General features: G+C 38.1%; 1 protein-coding gene across 15 annotated transcripts in view; it reads right to left on the bottom strand.

The window, feature by feature from the left end:
• LOC149206275 (phosphatidylinositol 4-kinase beta 1-like) overlaps nucleotides 1–26304 on the bottom strand; it is a 184216-nt gene that overhangs the window by 92190 nt on the left and 65722 nt on the right. For 13 of the 15 annotated variants that reach the window (XR_016252539.1, XM_089395387.1, XM_089395383.1 and 10 more), the window contains 2 exons: nucleotides 6883–6963; nucleotides 6580–6705 (listed from right to left, as the gene is read on the bottom strand). Coding sequence is in view for 14 of the 15 variants with exons in the window: in XM_089395387.1 (XP_089251513.1) it covers nucleotides 6580–6705; nucleotides 6883–6963 (207 nt within the window). In the remaining variant the exon portion in view is untranslated. The remainder of the gene's footprint in view (nucleotides 1–6579; nucleotides 6706–6882; nucleotides 6964–26304) is intronic. The other 2 variants (XM_089395386.1, XM_089395392.1) reach the window with 1 other exon arrangement.

Genomic DNA, 26304 nt, shown 5'->3' with positions numbered 1-26304 from the left:
ACGTCCGATCACTTTATGACCCGATATCCATTCGATATACGAGGTCATCAAATCTACGGCCTGCGGGTCTTCAACTAGCACACGGGTTAAAACCAAGCCTAACCCCCGCCGTTGACTGTGACGTAATGAGATCGATGGCTAGGATTTAGCACGGGCCTTCAACCATGATCAAAACATCTGTACGCGCCTACCCCCACTCTTCGGATAGTTGTTGCTCCTGTGGCTTACCTTCCTATCGGTTCTTCTTCCTATCGGTTCTTCTTGGCCTTATATTACATGCGATACTTCCGATATGGCTCCTCCGATGTTTTCTTCTTTACTCCTCTGTTATCGTTGTTGCTCTTTGTTTTCTTCTTTACTCCTCTGTTATCGCTATTGTTCTTTGTTTTCTTCTTTACTCCTCTGTTATCGTTGTTGCTTTGTTTTCTGCTTCTATTGCTCTGATGACTTGCTTCTTTGATGGCTTTCAATAAACTCTTCATTTTACTCTTTGACTTCACGATGGCTTCCCCTCTTTGGCTTCTTGCTCCTGTTGCTTCACGGATCTACTGCTTCTATTCTATCTGTATATATATATTCAATCCACTTGGGTCCTCCATCTCATCATATCATCATATATCAAACTTTCATCACTATGAGAATTATGATCAATGGGCAATCATGTATCAAAGAATTTGCCATCACAAACACTGCTATATTGACTTCAATGACAACCTAGATTAACAATCTCCCTCTTTGTCATTGATGGAAATATTCTTATTCTCTCCCCCTTTGACATCAATGGCAAAGGAGTGCACAAGGACTCCCCCTCTCAAACTGCTTTTGTTCTTTATGAATAGTAGATCTCCATGGGTATGTTACTCCCCCTGTCGTGGTGCTCTTCTTTTTACTCAAGATAGAAGCATTGCTACCTCATCATCAGCTAGGACATTATCCCTTATTTATGTCTCAAAAACTACTTTATCATGGCTTCAACAATGCTTAAAGATGCTCCATTTCAATGCTTCCAAATAGACTCCAAATCGCCATACACCAAATATTCAAGTCCAAGTTTTTATGCTTCTGCAATCTGAATTTTGTTGTCTTCACAATCAAAATTAAGGAGTCTTTATAGTCTGAATCAGGAGAAGACGCCACTGAAATTTCTATCTTTCTTCATATCCAAGTTCCTTTGTATCTCTGTGCTTCTCCTTAAGTTACTGAGCTATATTCGACTGCAACATTCTCCTTTCTATAGTCCTTTTGATGAGCCATCTTTTCCTTGTGTTCTTGTAAAAGTCTTTGCAAGTATCTCCAATAGCATATTTTGATATCCAATCTGTGACTGTCTTTTAAATTCTTTTTACTGATAGGCATCTTTTTGCAATGCTTCAGTTTTGTTAGATGCTGCCAACTGCTCTTGCTTCAAGCTCCATTCCCATATGTATCTATTTGTTTGAAGGTTGCCTCTATTTGTGTCCATAATTTACCTATTCTCACATTAAATCCCTGAGTCAAGACATTTAACATCTGTAATAACAGCAACATAGTTATTTTCCCTATTTCTCTAGCATTGGATGGCCTTCTCTGCTGTTCCAATTTATCCATAGTGATCAAGTGGAAAAAAACATCTTCAACAACAGTCCAAAGAATGGTTACAAGATCATGTTCTTCAATGTAGTGCTCCTAAGAAATGATCTTTATCAAAGAATGATTGTTAATATAGCTCATCAAGGATTTCATAAGGACCCTTTCACAAATAGCTTCTGCAATAATGATCAAGAATCACAAGCTCCCCCTAACTATATAAATGGTCTCTTTTTGGCAGAATCCCATCATCAAACACTCGAAATATCAAGAATATCTTCATCAAGTCAACAACATGTGTTGTTGGCTGGAGAGCTCAGGAGATTTTCAGATTGTATTTGCTTTCTTCTCCATACTTGTATAACTTTCTTTTCTGGCATAGTTCTAGCTTGAGAAGGTGTCCAAATCAAGTTACAATTACGTGCCATATGACCAATGTTATGACACTTGAAGCACTCTATGTTGTTCTTGAATAAGAATTCATGACTTCTTGCAAAATTGCTTCTCGGAGATTGACGAGGACCATTATATTTATCTTTGTGATATGCCCTACAATCTTTTGCCATGTGTCCAAAGTTTGTACAAGAATAACAATAACCAAGAAATAAACTTTGGTACCTGGGAGACACCCTTTAGGAGATATGACACGTGGCATCTCTACCCTTTGTTCAAAGTCACATGCACACTATATGAGGAGCACTCCCACAAATGCATCTAGAGTACCTTTCTTTTGCACTCTTGTCAAAGAATAATCATTTATTAGAGGAGAATGGGCCTGGGAGGATGACATGTGGCATGTTTGACACATTCAAAGCTTGTGAACGAATCAAATTAAACCTTAGAAGTGGAATGTCATATTCTTAGGGGTTTTCTACAGCTTTCTTTATTATTTTATTCAAGGATTACTTGCAAGGGAAGCCTAAAAGGATGGCTTTGCAACACATGGTTTCACCCTAGAGAGCATACCCTAAACTAAGCGTTGTTCACTGAGAGTCTTTAGACCACATTCAGAGCCTGCATTTATAATTTTTAGGACTTTTATAATGCATGTAAGACTTCAGATACTTTTCTTTATCTTGTAATGTCTTTATATCTTTGTCATGATATCTTTTTCTTGGAGCTAACATCTTCAATGATACAAGGCAATATGAATCTAAGTGTTGAACAAAATTGTCGAATTGAGAAACGATCTAACCATCCCAATTTGATCTTCTATGGAACTTTGCACGCACTTGATATCTGAGATGAATTGTTATCATAAGAATTAAATCGTGTTGATATCAATATTCTTTAGAGCACAAGTCATTTGTTTCTATCCTAAGTGATATGGATACACTCACTGTTTGAGATGTCTTCTCTTATGATTTGGATGTTAATAAGGAGTTTTTGTGACCTGATTTTCCCTTATCATGCTAGTGGTGATTTCTTCATTTACTTCAAATATATGATTTCCTTCAGGAATTGATGTTGCTTGGTTGATTGTTGGATCTTCATTTGGAATTCCTGTCAATTGAACTATAGCTAACATCAACTTGGATTGTTACTTCAGGTAAATTGTGATTCTTCTGAATTGTGATATTGCCTGGATCATTATTTGTTCCCTTCTCATCAACTTGGATTGTTACTTCTAGATACTTTGATGCTTCTTCTGTGATAAGTTCCCCTTATTTGTTTTCTAATGATTTCTTATCATTAAGTTTATTAATTTGCGTAGGTAGACTTTGATTATGATATCGGAGACATGAAATTTATTCAGTGTTTGATTCATTGATTTTATTTTTGATGTTTTCATACTCACGTTTCTATTTCTTCTAAAAACTTTTGATGAAGGCTCTTCAAGCGAGAATTTTCTTCATCTCATTCTAGTAGGCCTTCATTGAGTTTCTTCTTGAGATCTTCCTTTCCTTGTTCTAATGTTTGCTTCGTAACCTTGGGTCTCATTGACTTGTGCAAATAATTTCTGACTATGATCTTTCGAGTGAGAAATTTCTTCATTTTTATTTTATAACTTTTTCATATTCTTCTTGCATCCTTAATATTAACTTTTGATTTCCTTGAAAAATCACATTCGAAATCTCTTTAAAGTCTTTCGATGAAGGTATTATTGTTTTTTACTTCATTGTAATGTCGTTAAATGTCATCATCTTCGTCTTCTTCTTCTATGGAAACATAGAAAAAAAACTCCATATTTAACATGAAGGTATGCAGTGTTCCAAACATGATAAACCAGAAATTATATTGATTTCTTCGTTAAACATAGTTACAACACTAAATTGAGATATACATTCATAGTCATCAATTATTACTTGCAAGTCTTTAATTTCATATTGTTTCTCAATTATATTTGGTTCTAGAATTAATAATTGATTTGCCAAATTGATGTTAATGTAAATTTCCTCATGGTTCTCGTTGATTACAGTATTATTATTTTCCTTGACTACTCCCCTTTAATGTACATAATCCATAACATGATATCTACTACCTTTACGAGAGAATCTTCATTGCGTGATTTTTGTCATTTTCAAAATATCCCTTTTAACTTTTGTAAACAATACTTCTTTTTTAATCTTTTCAAACTTTAAGATTAAACTCTTATAACCTCTTGCAATACTTTTAACTTTATAATTTTATAATAATAATACTTCATAAATAATTTAACTTTTCATAATTTCCCCCTTTTGAATCTAATCCCCTTTTTATACTCTACAAGTACCTTTTTCTAACCTTCCTTCCAATGAATAAGATCATCTTTGATCGATGTGACTTGAAATCTTAATTTTCCCTTTTTGGATTCTGTTGACATAAAAAGCAATTAATTTGATATAAAAACGTTTCAACCCTTTTATGAAGATACCATACCCTTGATATTGGCGGTGTAATACTAATGATTATTGAAAGAATGCAAACATTACCTGGTAATGAGGTAGAGACCCTGTGGTTTATTGTATGACAGTACCGACAAGGCCGAAGTATAGACGTGAATTTGGAATTCCCGCAATTTTTTTGCTAGAAAATGTTGTACAGACAAATGGAGATCGCTACATGAATATCTAGAGATTGTTGTATGGATGCGGGTGTGGATCATACAGTCTAAATCTGTACAGAAATTGATGGCATACAGATAAGCTTCAGATGGTATGGACCAGTGTTTTAAAGGCCGATTAACAACTCATTGACAGCTCGTGGATTGGACAAAGGCAGTACAGAAGCAGTGTCTGTGTTTTACAAATGGATCTGTACTAAAGGGCCATTGAACAAATTGGCGACTGTATGGTTGCAGGAAGCATTATTTAATGTCTGTAACGATTCATAATTGGCTGTTGTACAGACAGATGTGGTTGTGGTGCAATTTCCTTGTATGGCAGTGGCTGGATGACTGCTATGGTGTTTACAGGGTGTATGGCACGAGGCTGTGATTTATTACCAATGTATACCAGATTTATCGACTTAACTATTGAATTTCCTTGACCTGGCATTTCTTCAACTTGTCGCTCAATTTGTAGTGTAGTAGTCTTTCTTCATGAGGAATTCTGAACTGTAAATGAAAGGTGGCACTTCTGTAACCTATTACGATATCCAAAACTTTAAATTTCGTTAGTGGTAGAGTAATTCTCTCTCCAACAGAAATTCTAAATTTAAATGGCCAACAGCCTAATTTTGGTCAAAGACAGTGAGATCAAAGAAGCTCTGATAAAAAGGAATGAGTGTCGCCAAAGACCAAGTCAAGTAAGATTTCAGGAGTGTGGCCAAAGGTCGTGATCAAAATTGACTCTGATACCAAAAGTGACAGAAAAATATGGCCTGCCAGCAAAATATCCAAAAGACTCAGAAAACAATAAAGAAATCCATTGAGAGTAAAATATATATTGATATTGTATAAAAGAATGATATGATAGGGTTACAAATGAGGGCCCCATATATATACCTAGATGGGATGCCCTTTCATGAAAAGTCATGTCCTTTGAGACATACCCTTCATAATTATTAATTATACCTATTAATTCTTATATTTATTTATTTATATTATATTATACATATTTATGTTCACAACAGTCCCTTGAGGATTGGAGAAACTATCCCATTGTCAAGTGACATAGCCATCAAGTAAAACCATCACGTTCAAATACCCAACTACAAGTTAATGATGATATCATTAAGAGATAGTAAAGCCATGCCATGTCAAACTGATAAATTTCACTACGCAAATCCATTCTGCATTTCCAAAACTTCAAATCCCTGACTAGATTTACTTTTTTTTCAAGTAATGCTTATTCAAAAAACTCCAAAGATCATGAATTTACATCTGGAATTGTATTTTTTCTTTGTTTCAAGGAAATGCAAAGACAAATTATCATGTCTAAAAATTTGTATTTTTATGTTTTACTTTCAAATGCAAATGCCAGGACTCCAAAATAACCTCTGATGCCATTGACCACTTTTGGACAATCGTCCATTCAGTTTTCTTTCATTCTGCATAACATATTTATAATTTTCCACTATGATAGCACTTTCTTTCCATAGGTGGAAATCTTTTCTTTTGGTTTTTACTTTCTTAATTTGTTGATTCTGGGACATATTTGGTTGACAAAAGGAAGCTCAGTAGAAACACTATAAATCCTAAGGACAATTGACTACAATATGCCAATTTCTGAATGGCCTGATATATGAAACTAGAGCAATATTCTACAATATCTTCAGCGAAATCTTATTAGAGAAAAAAAAAGAAGGTTAAAACTGCATATTGGTGCCAAACGATACTGATCAAGAATAGCATCCATTGCTCCGATAATACAAGGCTTCCCAACACAAAAATCCATTCAGTAGTTGTCAGAACTAACGAATTGCATTCTCCATATCTCAAGAACTTGGAAACAATTATTAACAGTAATGATTTCTCCTTTTCCTTTCTCTTGCTAATCAAGCAAGACAGAAAATATAGTAACAATACTTTCCTTCTTAATATCACGCGAAGGTATAATTCATATGTATCTAAAAGGTGTATTTTGAACTTACAGAGCGGAGATCCCAGCCAGGTAATTTCCCATAGATAGAAGCCTTTCTGATCCTTTCCTTTTTCACCTCCCATAGCTCCCCTGCTAATGCATCTGTTGCCTTTGGCTGGCCACCATCATTACCCTGCTGAGCAGTGCAATCAAATGAATTTTTATAAGAAAACCAAAGAAAAGAAAATGAATTATGAATGCTAATACTAACAAAATAATATCGGGTCACATCAATGGGAATTTATTTTCAAAAATCAAAAAAAAAGAGGCAAACTAATATGACATAAATCACAGCCCTTGGTTCTCGCATCACCTCGGAATTTGTGGCCGATGAACCATGACTACCCTTTTTTACAGGAAGTCCTAGTGGGGCCTCTCCTTTGGCTGCAGCAGCCTGAAAAAAAAAACTGCCAGATTATAGACTCCATGGAAAACTCCTTATAGCTGCTAACCACAAAGCAAATTTCAATCAAAATAATAAAATCCTTTTGTGTCTAGCAGATAATGACAAAAAACTAAACATGAGAACAAGACACCAAAGAGACTCATTAACAAGTATATTCTAAAAGAAAAACACGAAAACAAACACTTTCGTCATCAGGATGCAAAGGGTGCCTCATTTGGGATATGTTCTTTCCAGATGCATCCAGGTAGCTGCATTAACATGTTGACATGCAGGCATCTGAACTCCTAATGGACATTTGGTATTAAACATATAAGAGTCTATCTTGCCCTACTGCATCAATTTTCAATATTGTAAGATCTAAAACCACAGTCACCAGCATTATGGCCAAAAGCAAAGCTTGTGCCAGGTCAAGTCTGGTGACTTTGATTGTTCCACAAAAATTAGCTTTGAAGAGGATGTGTATGGCCCATGACTGGAATCTGGATAGAGTCAAGAGATGAAAACACCAACAATAGCAATCACATTGCTGATTTTATCTGGATCTAGGATATCTATAAAATTCGTCTCGAGGTTTGGTGATGTAAATACCGGGGTTGGGACCTGGGGTTCTTTGAAACTATCATGAAAGTCAGATGACCCGTCAAGAGGAGATCAATAGGAAAAATGTGGCCTCACTGATCTGATATATGGACCAGTATGGGACTCTTTCTGTTGTTTATTTCCTTGTGTGGAATAGGCATTTGTTAGGGCATGTCCACACAAGAACTACGATAAATGTAAGAAAATTTACCTTGTGAGAAGAGCTAGACATATCTAGTCTAGATAACAGAAGAATGTGGAGAGAAGTCCCCACTCATTCTGATGTAATAGTCATAGCTGGCAAATCCTATCAAGATGCCGAATTTACTGATCAATCTCAATCCAAAGTTGTTGAGAGCAGTTAAATTTCCTTGACCCCACGTACAAGCAAGTTATTTCCTAGTAAGTCACTTCTTGTTAATTAATTAACTACAGATTACTGAATAAATGCACTGCTAAGATTTTAACAGATACATAAATAAATAAAACAGCGGAAGCAAAAATCAGCCGACCTCATACACATGCACACAATAAATTCAGCCTTTCAAATCTGTTGTTTCATTAATTAAATCTTCAGCATACAAGGGCTCCCTTACTAGTAAAGTGGCCCTCTGATGAAAAATTCAAACAGCAAAAACCTAGAAATTTTCCAACTGATCAAAGTTTCAAACCTTCAAAACCTGTCCTTTGATCTTGCTGGCTGCTGGATCCTTCTCCCTTGCTGCCCCTTGTCCTTCTTCCTCTAGAACCTGCACACTTGGATAAATGCCCTTCTCCACCCAATGATTGAGATCTCACTACCCCACTATCTTGTGCTCACTTGATGTATCTTCTCCCTTAGGCTAGCCTTCCTTTTATATAAGTTTGAGTTATTAACTAAATCCACAACCCTAATCTCCAAAGTGATTGACGGAAAAGATTAGATCTCAACTTCCACACATCTAGACGCTTCGACCTAACTGATTGACGGTTGAGATTCGGTCTCAAATTCCACACATCTAAACACATTGACATGTGCGGAAGTACGTGTCAGAGCCACCTACAATTGGCTTTACCTCCAGTCCTCGCACAATGTCCCATGGCATTCCTCCAAACTTCCTACTTTGTTGCCTCCTCAACGATGTTAGTCTTCAATGGCATGTAGTGCAAAACTTCTTTGGAGACCTCTCCCTCGTGCTCCTATGAGCCTCCACATGCTCCCGATCATCCCTCAATGTCTACTCAAACCTTTTGGGCCTCCTAACGAAACAGAGACGAGATATTGACTCCTCCCCACCTGAAGCTTGACTCCCTAAACTGGAAATATTTTCATGGTGTTCTACCTTCAAACCATCCTACTCCTTGACCTTTGTCATAGCTAGTGGAAACTCATGAAACTTCACAGATGCCAAGTTCTCCTCGTACTTAAGATCTCTGCTCACAACTGTCTTCCCCTGCACTGGTATATAGATCATGTAAGCTTTTAAGGTCTCACACTATCCAACAAATATCCCCTTCTCTCTTGAATGCTCTAGCTTTGTCGTCTTCTCCATAGGCACAGGGATGTATACTGGACAACCAAAGACCCTCAAGTGTCTGATCTCTAGCTCCACCCTTGTTAAAGCTTCCTCAAGAGTATTGTCCACCAATCTCATGTGAGGACTCTTGTTCTACATCCATATCCCAGTATTACACGCCTTTGCCCAAAAAAACATAGGCAAATATTGAGCATGTAGCATAGCCTTGGAAGAAACGATCACGGACTAATTATTTCTCTTTACAACCCCATTCTATTGTGGGTTGTATAAGACTGTGATCCCCCTCTTGATTCCCAACTCCTTGTAGAAATCTTTTAAGCCATTGGAGGTGTACTCACCCCCATTATCTGACCTCAAGATCTTGATCGTCTGGCCTGTCTAGTTCTCCACTTTTGGTCTTGAAGTCTTGGAACCGAATAAAGATCCCATCTTTTATCTTCATGAGGAAGATCCATGATTTCAAGGAATGGTCATCAATAAACATGACATAGAATGGTGCTCCCTGCAACGATGCCACTAACAACGACTAACATACATCTAAATAAATGAAATCCAAGATCCCCTTGGACCTACTCTCGTTGCTCATGAAAGTAGCCTTGGCATTCATGCCAAGCGCACACCCTCTGCACATGCCCTATTAATCAACACTAAAATCTAGGATACTAATGACAATATCACTAAGAATTTGCAATGCTTTGTAGTGCAAGTGTCTCATCGTCCACAACTCGCACATGTTGTCACTACCATGTACAAAATCCTAAACAAGCTTGCCCTTCAATCGGTATAAGTTGCCTTATCTAACCTTAATTTCCATTATTGTGTCTCGGCTAGTATCTTCTAGATGAATGAGCACCCGCCCCTTCCTGAACATGACTACATATCCTTTATCCTCCATGACTGATATTGGGAGCAAGTTCTTCTTCAGCCCTAGTACATACAACACGCCCTTGGCCTCCAACATTCCTTCTTACTCGCCCTAGAACTTAATAGTTCCCTCTCCCTTCATTGCATATTTGGCATCATCTCCAAGCTCCACCTAAATCCCCAATTATTTCTCCATCAAATTGATAAACAACACATGTGCTTCTATCATATGGCAGGATGAACCACTTTCCAAGTACTGAGCACTCTTGATGATGGTGTTGGTAGATAAATAAGAGACCAATGAGAAGTCCTCCTTGAACTTCACTGCAAACTCATCAAGTTGTACCTATGATGATGTTGTTGTCTATTGTGACATCCTCTTCCCCTTCTCCTCAAGAAACTGTGATGCATAATGCCCATTCTTGTGGCAAATGAAGCACTTGAGCTTGCTCGAGTCCTTCCCTGACTATGATCCTTCATTATTAGCCTTGGAACCCTTGCCTTTGCCCTTCATGGCCAAAATGACCAAGGCCAAGTTCTCCTCTCCATCTCCTTGCCTATTGCACCTTAGACTCCTCCTAGACCTCTTTGTGGATGCAATCATTCCAAAGCCTCTTCCAGGTGGGAAGTTTCTACTGAGCAAAAACTCCATTGACAAGTGGTTCCCATGACTTGGGAAAGCCATTCAGTGCTATTCTCACGAGCTCTATGTCCTCCACCTTCTCCTCGATTGTTGTGAGTTGATCACTTGGCTAGACAATCTTCATGAGATAGTTGGTAATGTTATCAAACCTTGACATCTTGATGTATCTAAGCTTGTTCCTCAAAATCATCTTCTTGTTCATGGTGTCACTCTCAAACATTTCTCTAGCCAATTGCTTCTATGCCAAGTGCGAGATCAAATGATCCTTTATAGCATCCATGATAACTCTCTAGGCTCTGATGTCCTTCTTCTCATGAGTCACATTGAGTGTTGCATTTATCATTACAAGGACAACCTTTTATGTAATCTCTTGAAAGTCATGCTTATTTAAAAGAAAGGTCACCCTTGCCTTCTAGGACAAGAACTTAGATGCTCCATCCAACTCATCATCAAATATGAGACTCGTTGTTACCTTACTTAGATCTAATAAAAATATGTTGTGTGCTAAGTCTTTCTACAACCAACAAGAATAAAAAAATGTTGTTGGTTCATAAATCTGTTAAGATCTCCTTGCAGATCTGCTACAAATCTCTATAAATCTATGTTTTGGCCTTCAAAAACACCCACAAAAATTTAATTTCTAACAAACCCTTGATTGTTTCGGCCTCCCTCTTTCCCTTTGAAGAATGACATCCACCAAATCATTGTTGGTTAATCTATGCAAAACCCAAAAACTGGCCTCCGTCTCAAAGTGCAAGCTCTAATACCATGTTCAATTTCCTTAACCCCAGCTACAGGCAAGTTATTCCCTAGTAAATCACTTACTAATTAATTAATTGTAGATTGTTAAATAACTCCATTGTCCGAATTTGAACAAGTAAAATAAAACAACAAAAGCAAAAATCAACCAATCTCATACACATGCACACAAATAAATTATGCTCTTCAAATCTACTATTTCATTAATTAAAATATTCAACATACAAGGGCTCCATTACGGGGAAAATGGCCCTCTAAGGAAAATACAAATAACAAAAACCTAGAATTATTCCCATTGGTCAAACCCTCAAAACTTGTCCTTCGATCTTGCTGGCTATTGGATCCTTCTCCCTTGTTGTTCCTTGTCCTTCTTCCTTTGGACCCTACACACTTGAATCGATGTCCTTCTCCACCCAATCACTAAGATCTCACAATCTCATTGTTATGTGCCCACTTGATGTGTTTTCTCCCTTACCCTAGCCTTCCTTTTATAAGTATGAGTCACTGATTAAATCCACAACCATAACCTCCAAAGTGATCGACAGTTGAGATTAATCTCAACTTCGCTTAAGACTAACAATTGAGATTTATCTAATTCACTAATGCAAACAATCTTTGCATTTCATTACATTAAATCACTTTTTCTTATAAAAGGAAATTACTTTAGAAATTCCTCTAATTAAAGTGATTTAATAAGGTTAAAGGTCCTTTGGAATATTTCCACATGTCTAGACACTTAGACCTATGCGAAAGGACCTATCTGATGCTATCATTTTAATAAGAGCCAACTTAAATTATCCAATCGGGATCATGACCACGTGCATCCAATGTTTGTGTGTATACACAAGGCTAACAAATAAAGTTGTCTCTCAACTACATGAAGTTCTTGGGATAAAAAGTCATCCTACAGCAAACCCCTACAAGGTTGCAATCTAAGTGACCTAAAATGCACTGCCCACAGATGTCCTCTCTCATCAAATTATTCAAATATTGCAAAAGTCCTTTGGATGATTTCCACACATCTAAACATTTAGATCTATGCAGAAATACCTCCCTAATGCCACTATCATCAACAACATTCAACTTAAATTATTCAAGGGGGATCCAATGTGTGCATGTATATACAAGGCTAACAAATAAAGTTGTCCCTTGACTACATCAATTTCTTGGGATAAAAAGTCATTTTGCAACAAGCCCCTACAAGGTTGCAGTCTAAGTGACCTAAATGTATTACCTACAGATGTCCTCTCTCATCACATTATTCAAATATTGCTCGGATGACAAGAGGTGGCCTAGAGAATCTAAAAAATCCCTGAAAGCAAGCTAGCGACCAAGAGAAATGGCTACTGATTGGGAAGCCTCTAAAAATTGACGACATATCAAAAAGGACCTATAGAAGCAATAGACTCAAAAGAGAAGAGGGAAATGACAAGGTACCAATCCATACCAAGAGCAAAACCTCCTAGAATCCAAACTCCATGAAGGAAAGAGGCAACTCTAATGATGGCCTTAAGGTGCAAAGAATAGGCGTTGAACTCCTCATTACCAATGGACTAAGGAATTGTTCCCTTTCCAACAAATGATGCATTGTCACATAATGATACACTCCCTTTATCCTATCCCAATGAACCAAAAGCAATCTAGATATTGAATCCTTAGAATCTTAAAGGATGTGACTCTAGACTCTAAACATCGTATCTAAAACATGCATTTTGGATGCCATATCCTAGAAGTAACCCTAGAAGCACCATCTCCGAGGTCGGACAGGGGAGCCATATCCCTTATTAAATCATAACTAGAAAGCATGTCTCAAACTAAATCAAGGCCTTGAGAACTAAGCGCCAAATATATGTATAGGTCATGGCAATCTCAATCTCTTCCACTTGGCAGTAAAAGTGGTAGTTAGAGAGAGCACATTTTGATAGCCTTACAAAGTTAACCATCCACACTCAAAGATCACAAAAGCTAGGTGAGGCATCAATATGTCTCTACAACCCCTTTGATAAAGGAAGCTAAGAGGATCACCTGATCAACCAATAGAAGCAAGGAGAGAAAGTCATCATGTATATGCCCTTTAAGAAAGGATTCCAGCTCATCATTGCAGAAACCAAAAAGAATCAAAGAGAGGGCACCCTTCTTTAACCTTTATAGTGTTTATCTTAAAGTTAGGGTCGTGGTCTACTAGGCAAAAAGGAGGCAAACAACAACTAACTCATAGTGTCATATAACAAACAAAAGGGTCCCCAAGTCAGCAATGTTAAGCAACCTCTAGAACAAAGCCTAATGGGACCTTTTGAAAATAAATTCCACAAAACAACAAAATATTTTCGATGAGCAATGACAAGCCTCCGTAATAATGACCTGAAGAATGAATACGAGATCAATAGTCTAAATGCTTTGAACAAAAACCCACATGTCCTCTTGCCCTAAGGTACCTTTACTTAAGCTCATTCAATAACCACAAATGAATCTGTTAATTTTAGTTAACAATGGTATGTTCTATGCTTAGCACAATTACTTCAATGCTCCCTTAACAGCCCAATGACAATTTCCAATTTAGTTTTCCAATAGCAATCACATTAACCATAAATCACATTGACAGTAACTGTAGATAGAACATGATTAACAAAAATGCAAAAGACAAGCCAAGACAAGAGGATACCAGACTTGGCAGATGCCAGGGAAAAACCCCAATGTGGGGAAACCCTTTGATCAATTCTTCTTATTATTATATCATATGTTCAGCAAAGAGAGAGTACAAAAGCCAAAGTTGACTTGCCCAATCAAAGTCAAAACAACCTTGTCAAATCTACAATCAAATTAACCAAAAAGTCAAGGATGGTCAACGCAACAACAAAACTTCCCCTTTGAATCTTGGTCAAAAGCAGCCAAAGTCGACCTCCTACAGTGGTCAAAGTCAACCCAAAACAATCATAAAATATGCAGTCAAACTTGGTCAACCTGAAGTCAACCTTGCGGTCAAATAGCCTAGGAAACCTCGTTTTATGTGCCAATCAATCCAGCGTGCTAAAACAAAGTCAATCCCTCCAAAATCTGAGTCAAACTTGGTCAAATAATCCCTATTCAACGCTGGTCAAACTTCAATCAACTTCTGAAATTTTCGGCCCTATACTTTTGTCTGAAATTTGTCCTCCTTGCCACACATGTGAGAGAAAGAGAATGCCCAATAGTTGTACGAACCAATGAGAGAAAGAGAGAGAAGACTGTGATTGATGATGATGCCATATGAGGTGAGCGGTCACTTGTATTTATAAAAGTCGTTGAGGGTGAAGTGACATGTTTCTTGGGCTTCATGAGCCTACACGATGATGTGGTCAACCTAAAAAATTTACACGTGTGGGCACAAATTCAAAAACACACTTCTGCTTATAATTAGATGATCTTTAGATCAATTTTGGTTCTCGAAAACAGGAATTCAATGTAATCATCATCTCCATTTTGGTCCTCTCGAAAACAGGAATTTGGCACTAGTTGCCAATTTTAACAGTCCCTCTCAAATAGGGAGAATTCCACTTACCAATCCATCCATCATCATCAATCATCATGCCATCTTATCGTCATGTACCAGCTTTGTATCTCTTCTCAACTCTGCTCTACTAAACACTGATATCAATAATGAAGAAGAATCGAGAGTGAGTCACAAGACCTTACCACTCTCCACTGACAGAAGTCAATCCAGAGGTAGAACCTCAATCAGACTTGATCCTAGATCAAGTTGTTGAACACCATGCATCCTAGACATAGGAAGTACGGCAGTACATGATGCGTCCATCGGTAGTGCTATGGTCCCTATCCACTTTTCCCAACTCATTGGCCAGATGAGAGGTACTTCCCATGAGTCTCATACTACATGGGTAGGATGTATGCTAGGGTATCAGCAAGAGAAGGTGAACCACTCATCCTACTTTTATGCCATAGGAGAAGGTGAACCACTCATCCTATGAATATGTCCATTGTAGGGGAAGGTGAACCACTCACCCTACACACATGCCATCAATCATAGGGGAAGGTGAACCACTCACCCAACACACATGTCAACCATCATGGGGTAACACAGGGGAAGGTGAACCACTCACCCTGTACACAATGCACCAATAGGGGAAGGTGAACCACTCACCCTGTACACAGTGCACCAATAGGGGAAGGTGAACCACTCACTCTATGGTCGCTCATAGCTCCAAGAAGTACCCAAAGACCCCAAGAGCTCCTAGAGCTCAATGTCCAACTCAAGCAAGACCCTCATGGGAGGGTCTTTCCACGACTCTAAGTCTCTCTCGGAAGGCTAAGAATTTGACCTTCCCCAAGGGCTTTGTGAGGATGTCTGTGACCTGCTCATCAATCCTGATGTGTTATAACCTTGTTGCTCCCCGTTGTACCATATCCTGAATAAAGTGGTACCTGATATCAATGTGCTTGGAGCGGTCGTGGAACACAAGATTCTCTGAAAGGCAAATCCCACTCTATTTGTCGCATAAGATCACGGTGGTATCCAGCAGGGGCTCAAATAGCTCACTAAAGAGCTTCCTCGACCAAACAACAGGTCATACTAGCTGCAATGTATTCGGCCTTGGCGGTGCTTAGAGCAACTGATTTCTGCTTCCTACTCATCCAAGAAATTGAAGCAGACCCCAATGAGAAGCAACATCCAGACGTGCTTTTATGATCCACCACACTGCCAGCCCAGTCAACATGTGTATATCCATGTAGCCTCAAATTCTCGGCAGTGTATCTCAATCCATAGTTGATTGTGCCACGGAGATATCTCAAGAGATTCTTAGCAACAATCCAATGTATGTGATGAGACTCGGCCATAGATTAACTCAACATATTCACAGCAAAGTATATGTCCAGACAGAAGTTTACCAAGACTACAGGGCCCCCACAAATTGTCTATATTTAGAAGCGTTTGCCAATTCGGGCCCAACAACACTTCCACATAGCTTCTTGAAGTTGAGTTCCATTGGAGTAGAAACAAACTTGCAATCCACCATCCCACATCTCTCGAGCATCTTCATAATGTATTTTCCTTAAGAAAGGAAAATCTCACCTAGCTTTTGCCTGACCCCCAAGCCTAGGGAGTAGTGCATCAGGCCTAGGTCTTTTATCTCGAACTAAATGCCAACTCCCTCTTGCATTGATAAATGAGAGGGTCTGCAACTGTCAGAAAGAGATCATCCACATAAAAGACCAAAATCAGAGGCATGTCCTTTTCAACCTCGAATACAGGTTAGGATCAACTTTGCTCCTTGTAAATCCCAGCTTCATAAGATAGTTATCAATCATCTAATACCAAGCCCTGGGGGCTTGCTTCAACCCAGAGAGGGCTTTCTTCAACCTGCATATGTGTGTCCTTCGATCTTGTACTTCAAACCCCTAAAGTTGTTCTATGTAGACTTCCATCTTAAGTGAGACATGCAAGAAAGCAGTCTTAACATCAATTTGGTGTAGGCTCCATCCTTGAGAGGCAGTGAGGGCAATAATGGATAAGATAGTGGTATATCCCGCAATCGATGCAAATATCTCATCACATTCCACTCCTTCCTTTTGAGAGAAGCCTCGAGCAACGAACCCGACCTTGTATTTTTCAACACTCCCATCAGCTCCACGTTTGATTTTGAAAAGCCATTTAGAAGTGACCACAGACTTGTCCTTGGGTCTACGAACCACATCCCAGACATCATTCTTCATGATTGATTCGTACTCCTCATTCACTGCATCCTTCCATACTTGGTGTTTCACGACTACTTCGATTGTACATGGCTCAGATTGAACAATAGCACTCATAGCAGCTAAGTACCCTTGATACCTATTCGACTTCTTACTTTCACGAAATGTCCCTCTTGGAGCAATATGTCTTTCAGCATTTTTGAGAGTATCTTTGAGCCACAAAGGTATTTTCCTTGAGGTAGAGGGATCACCAGGAGGTGGATCAATGGGATCCATCAAACCTTCAACATCTGGGATCGATTCATCTTTCGGAGATTCATCCTGCGTTCCTGCAACATCATCATTATCCTTCCTTGGGATAGGAAGATCTTTGGCTTTCCCAAGGGAAAAATCTTCATCGAAAGTGACATCATGGCTTATTTCCACTTCTCTTTGACCAGGCACATAGATTTTATATGCCTTTGAAGTTTCATTGTAGCCTACAAATGTTCCTTTCTTCCTGGATGCTTCTAACTTGTTGCTTTTCTCTTTAGGCACATGAAAATACACGAGACAACCAAATAGTCTAAAATGAGAAATATCAAGTTTCTTACCAGAGAAGACTTCTTCGAGTGCCTTGAAATCCAATGCTTGATGCAAACTCCTATTTTGAACATATGCGGCAGTGTTGGCAGCTTCTACCCATAAGAACTTCGGTAGGCCTTGGTCATGAAGCACGGCACCAATGGCTTCTATGATTGTTCGATTCTTCCTTTCAGCAACGCCATTTTGCTCAGGAGTGTATGTAAGGGTTGTCTCCCTCTTAATATCAGCCTCTCTACAAAAGTCATTGAATTTGTTTGATTCATATTCAGTGCCATTGTAAGTCCCAGTAGCACTTCCACATAGCTTCTTGAGGTTGAGTTCCATTGGAGTAGAAACAGACTTGCAATCCACCATCCCACATCTCTCTAGCATCTTCATAATGTATTTTCCTTGATAAAGGAAAATCTCACCTAGCTTTTGCCAAACCCCCAAGCCTAGGAAGTAGTGCATCAGTCCTAGGTCTTTCATCTCAAACTCGGAAGCCAACTCCCTCTTGCATTGATAAATGAGAGGGTTTGCACCTGTTTGAAAGAGATCATCTACATAAAGGACCAAAATGAGCGACTTGTCCTTTTCAACCTTGAAGTATAGGTTAGGATCAACATCGCTCCTCGTAAATCCCAGTGTCATAAGATAGATATCAATCCTCTCATACCAAGCCCTAGGGGCTTGCTTCAACCCATAGAGAGATTTCTTCAACCTGCATACGTGTGTCCTTCAATCTTGTACTTCGAATCCTGAGGTTGTTCCAAGTAGACTTCCTCCTTAAGCGAGCCATGCAAGAAAGCAGTGTTAACGTCCATTTGATGTAGGCTCCATCCTTGAGAGGCAGCGAGAGCAATAATAGATCGGATAGTGGTATATCAGGCAACCGATGCAAATATCTTATCATAGTCCACTCCTTCCTTTTGACAGAAGCCTCGAGCAATGAACCTGGCCTTATATTTTTTAACACTCCCATCAGCTCCATGTTTAATTTTGTATAGCCTTTTTGAGGTGACTACGGACTCGTCCTTCAATCTAGGCACCACATCATTTTTCATGATAGATTCATATTCCTCATTCATCGCATCCTTCCAAACTTAGTGCTTTACGGCTTCTTCGAACATACATGGCTAAGTTTTAACAATAGTACTCATAGCAGTTAAGTACCCTTGATACTTGTTTGGCTTCTTACTTTCGCGAAATGTCCCTCTTGGATCAATATGTCTTTCAACATCTTTGAGAGTATCTTTGAGCTATAAAGATCTTTCCTTGAGGTAAAGGAATCACCAGGAGGTGGATCAATGGGATCCATCAGGCCTTCAACATCAAGCACAAGCTCATTTGTCGAAGGTTCATCCTGCTTTTTTGTAGCATCATCATTATCCTTCCTTGTAATGGGGAGATCTCTAGTTTTCCCAAAGGCAGTGTCTTCATCAAAGGCAACATCATGGCTTACTTCCACATCTCTTTGACCAAGCACAGATTCTATATGCTTTTGAATTTTCACTGTAGCCCACAAATGTACCTTTCTTCCAAAATGCTTCCAACGTGTTTCTTTTCTCTTTAGGCACATGAAAATACACAGGACAACCAAATATTCTAAACTGAGAAACATGAAGTTTCTTACCAGTGAAAACTTCTTTGGTTGTCTTGAAATCCAGTGCTTGATGTGGGCTACTATTTTGAACATACACAGGGGTGTTGGCAGCTTCTCCCCATAAGAACTTCAGTAGACCTTGATCATGGAGCATGGCACAGGTGGCTTCCATGATTGTTTGATTCTTCCTTTCAACAACTCCATTTTGCTTAGGAGTGTATGGAACGATTGTCTCCCTCTTAATGCCAACCTCTCTGCAAAAGTCATTGAATTCATTTGATTCATATTTGGTTCCATTGTCGATCCTCAATATTTTGATCTTCTTCCCTGTTTGATTTCCCACCAAGACTTTGAAAGAATGGAACCATTTGAACACTTCATTCTTCTTCTTCAAGAAATAGAGCCATGTTTTGCGAGAGAAGTCATCAACATAAATTGCATAGTATAAGTATCATCCCAATAATGTTACAAGCAACATACCAAATAGGTCAGAATGGACTAATTGAAGAATATCGGTAGTTTGGCTTTCACTTGAAGGGAATGGTCCCCTTGTAAGTTTTCTAGTTGCACAACCCCGACAAACTCCTCCATGATTCATGTTGAACTCGGGCATACTTGTGACCATCTTCCTTACCCCAGGTAAGTCTTTGTAATGAATGTCAGCAAATCTCCCATGCCATAATTTAGATTGAAGAGAAGTATCGCAAGTCAAGGCTCCCAAAAGACTCCCTCCAACATGATAGAGACCATCAACCCTAAGTCCATCTGTGAATGCATCTTTAGGGTTTCTTTGCCAAATACAAACCTTTCCATCAATGAATTCTACCTTAAAGCCTTTATCTTCCATGGTAGAAATAGACATTGGGTTCTTTTTCAAATAGGCCACATACAATACTTCTTGTAGATGAATGGTTTGACCTTGATTCAAGTGAAGAGTGACAGTACCTATCCCTTTCACGGGGTAGGAGATATTGTCTCCAAGTATGATTTCCAAATTAGTCTTCTTTTCAACCAAATTTAAAAGGGCCTCTTTGTACCCAGTGAAATGCCTTGAGGCTCCATAATCAATCAACCAATAATCCAAAGTATCTAGAGGAGAGGCGGTAGATAGAGCAGAAATAAGATAAAACTCCTTTTGTTTTACTACAACATTACTTTCTTCATACCTGGAATTTCTCGTCCTTTTGGAAGGTCAACCATTTCCCTATCGAGCATCGGGAGCATTCCTCTTTCCTTTATTGTTAAACATGTTGTTCCTTTGATTGCCATTGCCTTTGACATTGTTGTTGTTGTTGTCACCCCTTGGAGAATCCTTCTTAAAAGGACAATCTCTAGCATAGTGGCCAAACATGTTACAATTGTAGCACCTTCCTTCTCTTCCTTCTTTGAATCCTTGCTTGAATCCTTGACCCTGTCTCCTTGGACCAGCATTATTTTTCCTCTTAGCATGAGTGGAGAAAGCAGTAAGTTCATTTCATTTGAAGGCTTGTCTCTCTCCATCATCCTCGTCTCTTCTTCAGTGCATCTAGCCAATAATTCATCGAAACTAGGAATCCTATCATTGTTGAGAATGGTGGTGTTAAACACATCCCATATGCTTGAAAGAGCTCCAAGTGCAATGAGAGTGAGCTCCCTGTCAGCGATAACTTCTCCAATAGATAGTAAGTCATTCTTGATTTGTATTGTTCTCATAAAGGAGGATTGGAAAGACTCCCCTTTATCCATCTTGATGTCCTTCAACTTGTTCTTGAGAAAGAGGATTTGATTTGCATTGTTTACTTTGAACATCCCAACCAGCTTATCATACATCTCCTTAGATATTCCCAAATCAAAAATATAGGCAACCAAATGCTTTTGAATGGAGTATGTGATGATTCTTTTAGCTTTGACCTCACCTTTCTTATACTTTGTCTTTGCAGCAGCAGATGCATTTGAAGAATGCTCCACCACTCTACCATGCATATAGTGCACGGCATCATGCTCTCCCAAACTCAAATCCAAAGTCACTTTCCATGCATGATAGTCAGATTTGTCCTTGAGCTTATCCTCAAATTTGAAGTAAGATGTAGTAGCCATTGAGGCTAGTCCAATAATCTTGTCTAACAGATCTCCCTAGTGATTTTTTTTCTCTCTCTTGCTTGGGATTTGTCTTCACCTGTGCTCTGATACCATGTTAATTTTAGTTAACAATGGTATGTTTTATGCTTAGCAAAATTACTTCAATGTTCCTTTAGCATCCCAATGACAATTTCCAATTTAGTTTTCCAATAGCAATCACATTAACCATAAATCACATTGACAGTAACTGTAGATAGAACATGAGTAACAAAAATGCAGAAGACAAGCCAAGACAAGAGGACACCAGATTTGGCAGATGCCAGGGAAAAACCCCAAGTTAGGGAAAACCCTTTGATCAATTCTTCTTATTATTATATCAAATGTTCAGCAGAGAGAGAGAGAGTACAAAAAGTCAAAGTCGACTTGCCAAATCAAAGTCAAAATAACCCTATCAAATCTGCAAACAACTACATTCAAATTCAGCGCTAACCAAAAAGTCAAAGATGGTCAACGCAGCAGCAAAACTTCCCCTTTGAAGTTCGGTCAAAGGCAGTCAAACTCAACCTCCAGCAGTGATCAAAGTTAGCCCAAAATAGTTATAAAATTTGTGGTCAAACTTGGTCAACCTAAAATCAACCCTGCGGTCAAACAACACGGAAAATTTCAGTTTTTGTGCCAATCAATGTGGCCTGGTCAAACACAGTCAATCCCTCCAAAATCGCAGTCAAACTTGGTCAAATAGTCTCTGGTCAACGCTGGTCAAACTTCAATCAACTAAAATTTTTGGCCCTGTACTTATCTCTGAAAGTTGTCCTCCTTGCCACACGTGAGAGAAAGAGAATGCCCAATAGTTGTACAAACCAGTGTTTTTAAAACCGGAACCGGTGACCGGACCGGTCCACCTAATGAACCGGTTTACCGACCGGAACCGGTCTAACCGGGACTGGTTTGGTCTAAACGAACCGGTTTTTAAAAAATACATTAAATAATTAATTTTTAATGAAACAAAACTATTTTTAAGATGTAAAACCATGATTCCAAGCCAATAGAGACAAAATATGCAAAGTTTGCTCATTTATATACCATGCAAAGGTGAATATATCAAAATGGCACCGAGTGCAATACATATCATCGACCGAAGTGAAAAGCTTCAAATGATGCTAGCACTGTAACATATGAGAATATGGCAGTATTGTGCCATAAGTGTTTTACACCTTGCTACACAGAAGACTCAATGATCAACTTGATGTTAGTTCATGAATTATCACAAGAGTGTAGATAATTGCTTCAGGTTTTGTGTAGATCTGAGAAAAGGTTAACTATACCACACATAACTTTTTGTCAAGGATCAAATAGCTACATAAGTGAGCTTTTTCAACGATGCCAAGTATTGATGAACCTTAACCTCTAGATAGTGCTCAACATTGTTGCTTCTAGGTTTGTTAGGCTTTGAATTGACTTATATATTGCCTTATCAATGACTGCGAGTCGTTCTCAGGATTATTCAAGACCAATGCCACAACAATTAAGCTTCAGAGAATCTAGCAATCAAAAGACTCATAGATATGTCACAAAAACAATAAAACAGAGTCAACGAATCCCCTTCTGATTTACATTAAAAATCTTCAACTGACACTATCACTGCAAGAAATCCGAGCTCAAGACATTTCCTCAAGACGCCAAACACATGTCACAAAAATTGTCTTTCAACAAGCAAAATTTTCGAAGGTATGACAAGGGAATAGACTGTAATATGTGCTTCTTCAAGCCACCTGCGATACCCTTGTCAACCATTTTAAAAGAAAATAGCCCAATGCAAAATACAATCTCCAAGAAGATAGACGAGATCAAGGTTTGTTGAGATGTATGGTTATTGGAAACCCTAACTACAGTCACAGTTTAGTTTTGAATACGTCACAGGTCTTCACAAGATAGATGAATTGAGGTAACGTCCAAAAATTATTACAGTGAGCAATCTTGTTTTATGGTAAGGTTAACGTTCTTTTGAAGTGAGGCTGAGGAGACTTTGTGGATTAACTTCAGCTAAGCCCTAACCAAATCTCAGAGCCAAAGACAAAAAGAAACTCGCATCCACAGGAGACCATAAACTGGCGGGCTGTCCATAAACCGGCCGGTTTAGGACGGAACCGGCCGGTTTGCTACAAACCGGCCGGTTCCGCCCTAAACCGGCCGGTTTTGACCGGTTAGGGCAGTTTTTTGGGCAAATGAGGTGGCTAACCGGGTTTTATAGGCCGGTTCGGACCGGCCAGGCATCCAACCGGCCGGTTAGACCGGTTACCGGTTTTTGTGGCCGGTTTTTAAAACTATGGTACAAACCAATGAGAGAAGGAGAGAAAAGAAGGTGTGAGTGATGATGATGCGAAATGAGGTGAGAGGTCACTTGTATTTATACAAGTCCTTGAGGGTGAAGTGACATGTCTCTTGGACTTCATGAGCCTACATGATGATGTGGCCAACCTAAACAATTTACACGTGTGAGCATAAATAAATAAAACACACTTCTGCTTATCCAAATTAGATGATCTTTAGATCAATTTTGGTCCTCTCGAAAACAGGAATTCAATGCAATCATCATCTCCATCAAATGAGCTGTCCAAAGTGGAATTTGGCCCTAGTTGCCAATGTTAACAGAATCACTATAGCATAAAGATTGATGAAGGTACGTACAATTATGACGGTCATGCAAGAGTTTGGATCTAAACTAGAAACAAATTTGCAGATCACGTGGATGATATGATGGAATTATCATCGAGGGAAACCGAAAGAAACAGCATGATTAAATAAATCAGCAATGTGAAAGTGGAAAGAGAGAATATTATGCTTGAGTGACTTAGACTAAAATCCTTCCTAGTAACAACCCAACAAGTGCTTATTGTTGTAATTTACCATCCACATGATACTCAATTCTGCACTCAAAGAATTTTCTATTGCTAAAAACTTAAATTCTAGAAACACCAATCAAAACTTTAGATCTGCATTCACAAATGCATTGCATAAAAAAATTAGGAATGTAAAAATTGAATATAATAGATGAGATAAACCCTGAAAACAAGAGAGACTATCTAAAAAATCAACGATGTGAATATAGTGAACAACAACAAAAAATAAATAAATAAATAGATCAGAACATCAAACATTGTCTTCTCATTCACACAGTAGAAAGATTACAATAACATTCAAGATATTGTAATGAATCCCTACCTACTAAGACCTCCTTCACTTCGTCAAACTTAACAAGAGAGGGAAAAGTAGTTACTAAATAACTAGCCAATAATAACCCTAGGAATGCACCCTATGCAAGAGAATCTCGCCCAAGCAAAGGGCCCTACCTATCCTTATTACAAATAAGCTCGATCACTAAATGTTTAAACTCTAGATAGGGGTCAAATGGAGATGCACATAATTACACTATAATAATATTAAGAAAATACTAATTACACTATTATATTAAAAAATACTTGACCCATTACATTCAGATATACCTCTCTTATATAGAGTTTGAGAGGTCATAATTGTCCCAAACCTTAAATGCTAATAATAATAATAAAACCGTTAATTTTTACCTTATATCACTACAGTAACTTCATTACACGTATAAGCCTTGCACTCTAAAACCCTCTCTTAAGACTTGCAATACTAAAAACAAAACTCACTGAAAGCAAATAAACTCTAACCATACTATTATATTAACACTATAATATTATACTATTATACTATTAAACTATACTATACTATTATACAATACTATACTATTATATTATTATACTAATAATACTATTATATTATTATACTAATAACACTATTATATTAAGAAAATACTAGACCCATTACATTCAGTTTCACTTCTCTTATAAAGAGTTTGAGAGGATGTCATTGTCCAAAACCTTAAATGCTAATAGTAATAAAAAACCATTAACTTTTAGCATATATCACTAAGGTAACTTCATTACACATGTAAGTCTTACACTCTAAAAACCCACTCTTTAGTCGTACAATACTAAAAACAAAACTCACTTAAAGCAAATACACTAACTACAAACACATTTGTTGAAAACTAACGAAAACAAAATCAAACATTCCTAAAATGCTGCTTAATTAGAAACGATGTTTGACAAGTAAAAATCCTTCAAGCTGCTCCATATTCATCTGAAAGGTATAGTCTCCCAATTTTAATCCAAGTTCCCAACATCATTCAACACCATGTGCCCGTTAAATGCCACATAACCCTCATAAAAATATGATGCCAAACTTCTAGCTCATGGATCTCCCTTGAAATATAGAGCAACAATCTCATACATTTCTCATCACCCAAAAGAAATATAGTTTCTCCAATCCACAAGCATCTCGAACTATTGAATAGTTATCTATCCTCCATTGCTTCACTCCATATCATCAAAGTGTGGGCTTCATAAAATGTGAACAATGCCAAATCTTCAACAAGGCCATCACCACTATCAGTGTCTAGTGTAGCTCCAACAATGGCTACATATGTTAATTCTCTAAGCTTTCCTTTGCAAAGGTCATTGGCACATGTTTTGCAAAGGTCTTCTTCATAGAGGAGTAAGATACCTAGGTTGATTTAAGGTGAAATTCAAGAGTATTTCTCATTCACTAGTGCCCTAGGTCCATTAATTTGGCCTATGAAATATGCGATTTTCTTCATTGACTCCATTGGGTTTGGATTGTTTCCTTGAACGTAGTCATCATTTTTTTAATTTCTTACAGTAAATTTAAGTTAAATTACAGCAAAATCATTTTATCATAGCCTTATAAAATATATAATTGATATTTCTATGGTTGAAGAGTGTTCACTTGTGCTTTTATTGCATATCTGATGAAAATTACAAGTTTTTTTAGCCATATTTTAGGGCTGACATCTCCCTTTGTGAGGCTATAGCACATTTGCTAAGCACAAAAAATTGTTGTAAGTTGACCTAGATTTATCTCCAAATTAGTCGCTTGAGGACTTAGTATCCTTAGGACTAATTTTGGGGTTAGGGCTAATTGCATTGCAGCAATTTTTCTAGGTTTAA

The sequence above is a fragment of the Pinus tabuliformis genome, chromosome 1_2 (assembly GCF_031772625.1).
Source record: "Pinus tabuliformis cultivar Carrire ecotype Pingquan chromosome 1_2, CPIR1, whole genome shotgun sequence".
NCBI classification, from domain to species: domain Eukaryota; kingdom Viridiplantae; phylum Streptophyta; class Pinopsida; order Pinales; family Pinaceae; genus Pinus; species Pinus tabuliformis.
The sequence above is the reverse complement of the archived record's forward strand: the minus strand, read 5'-3'. Positions and strand labels throughout refer to the sequence as shown.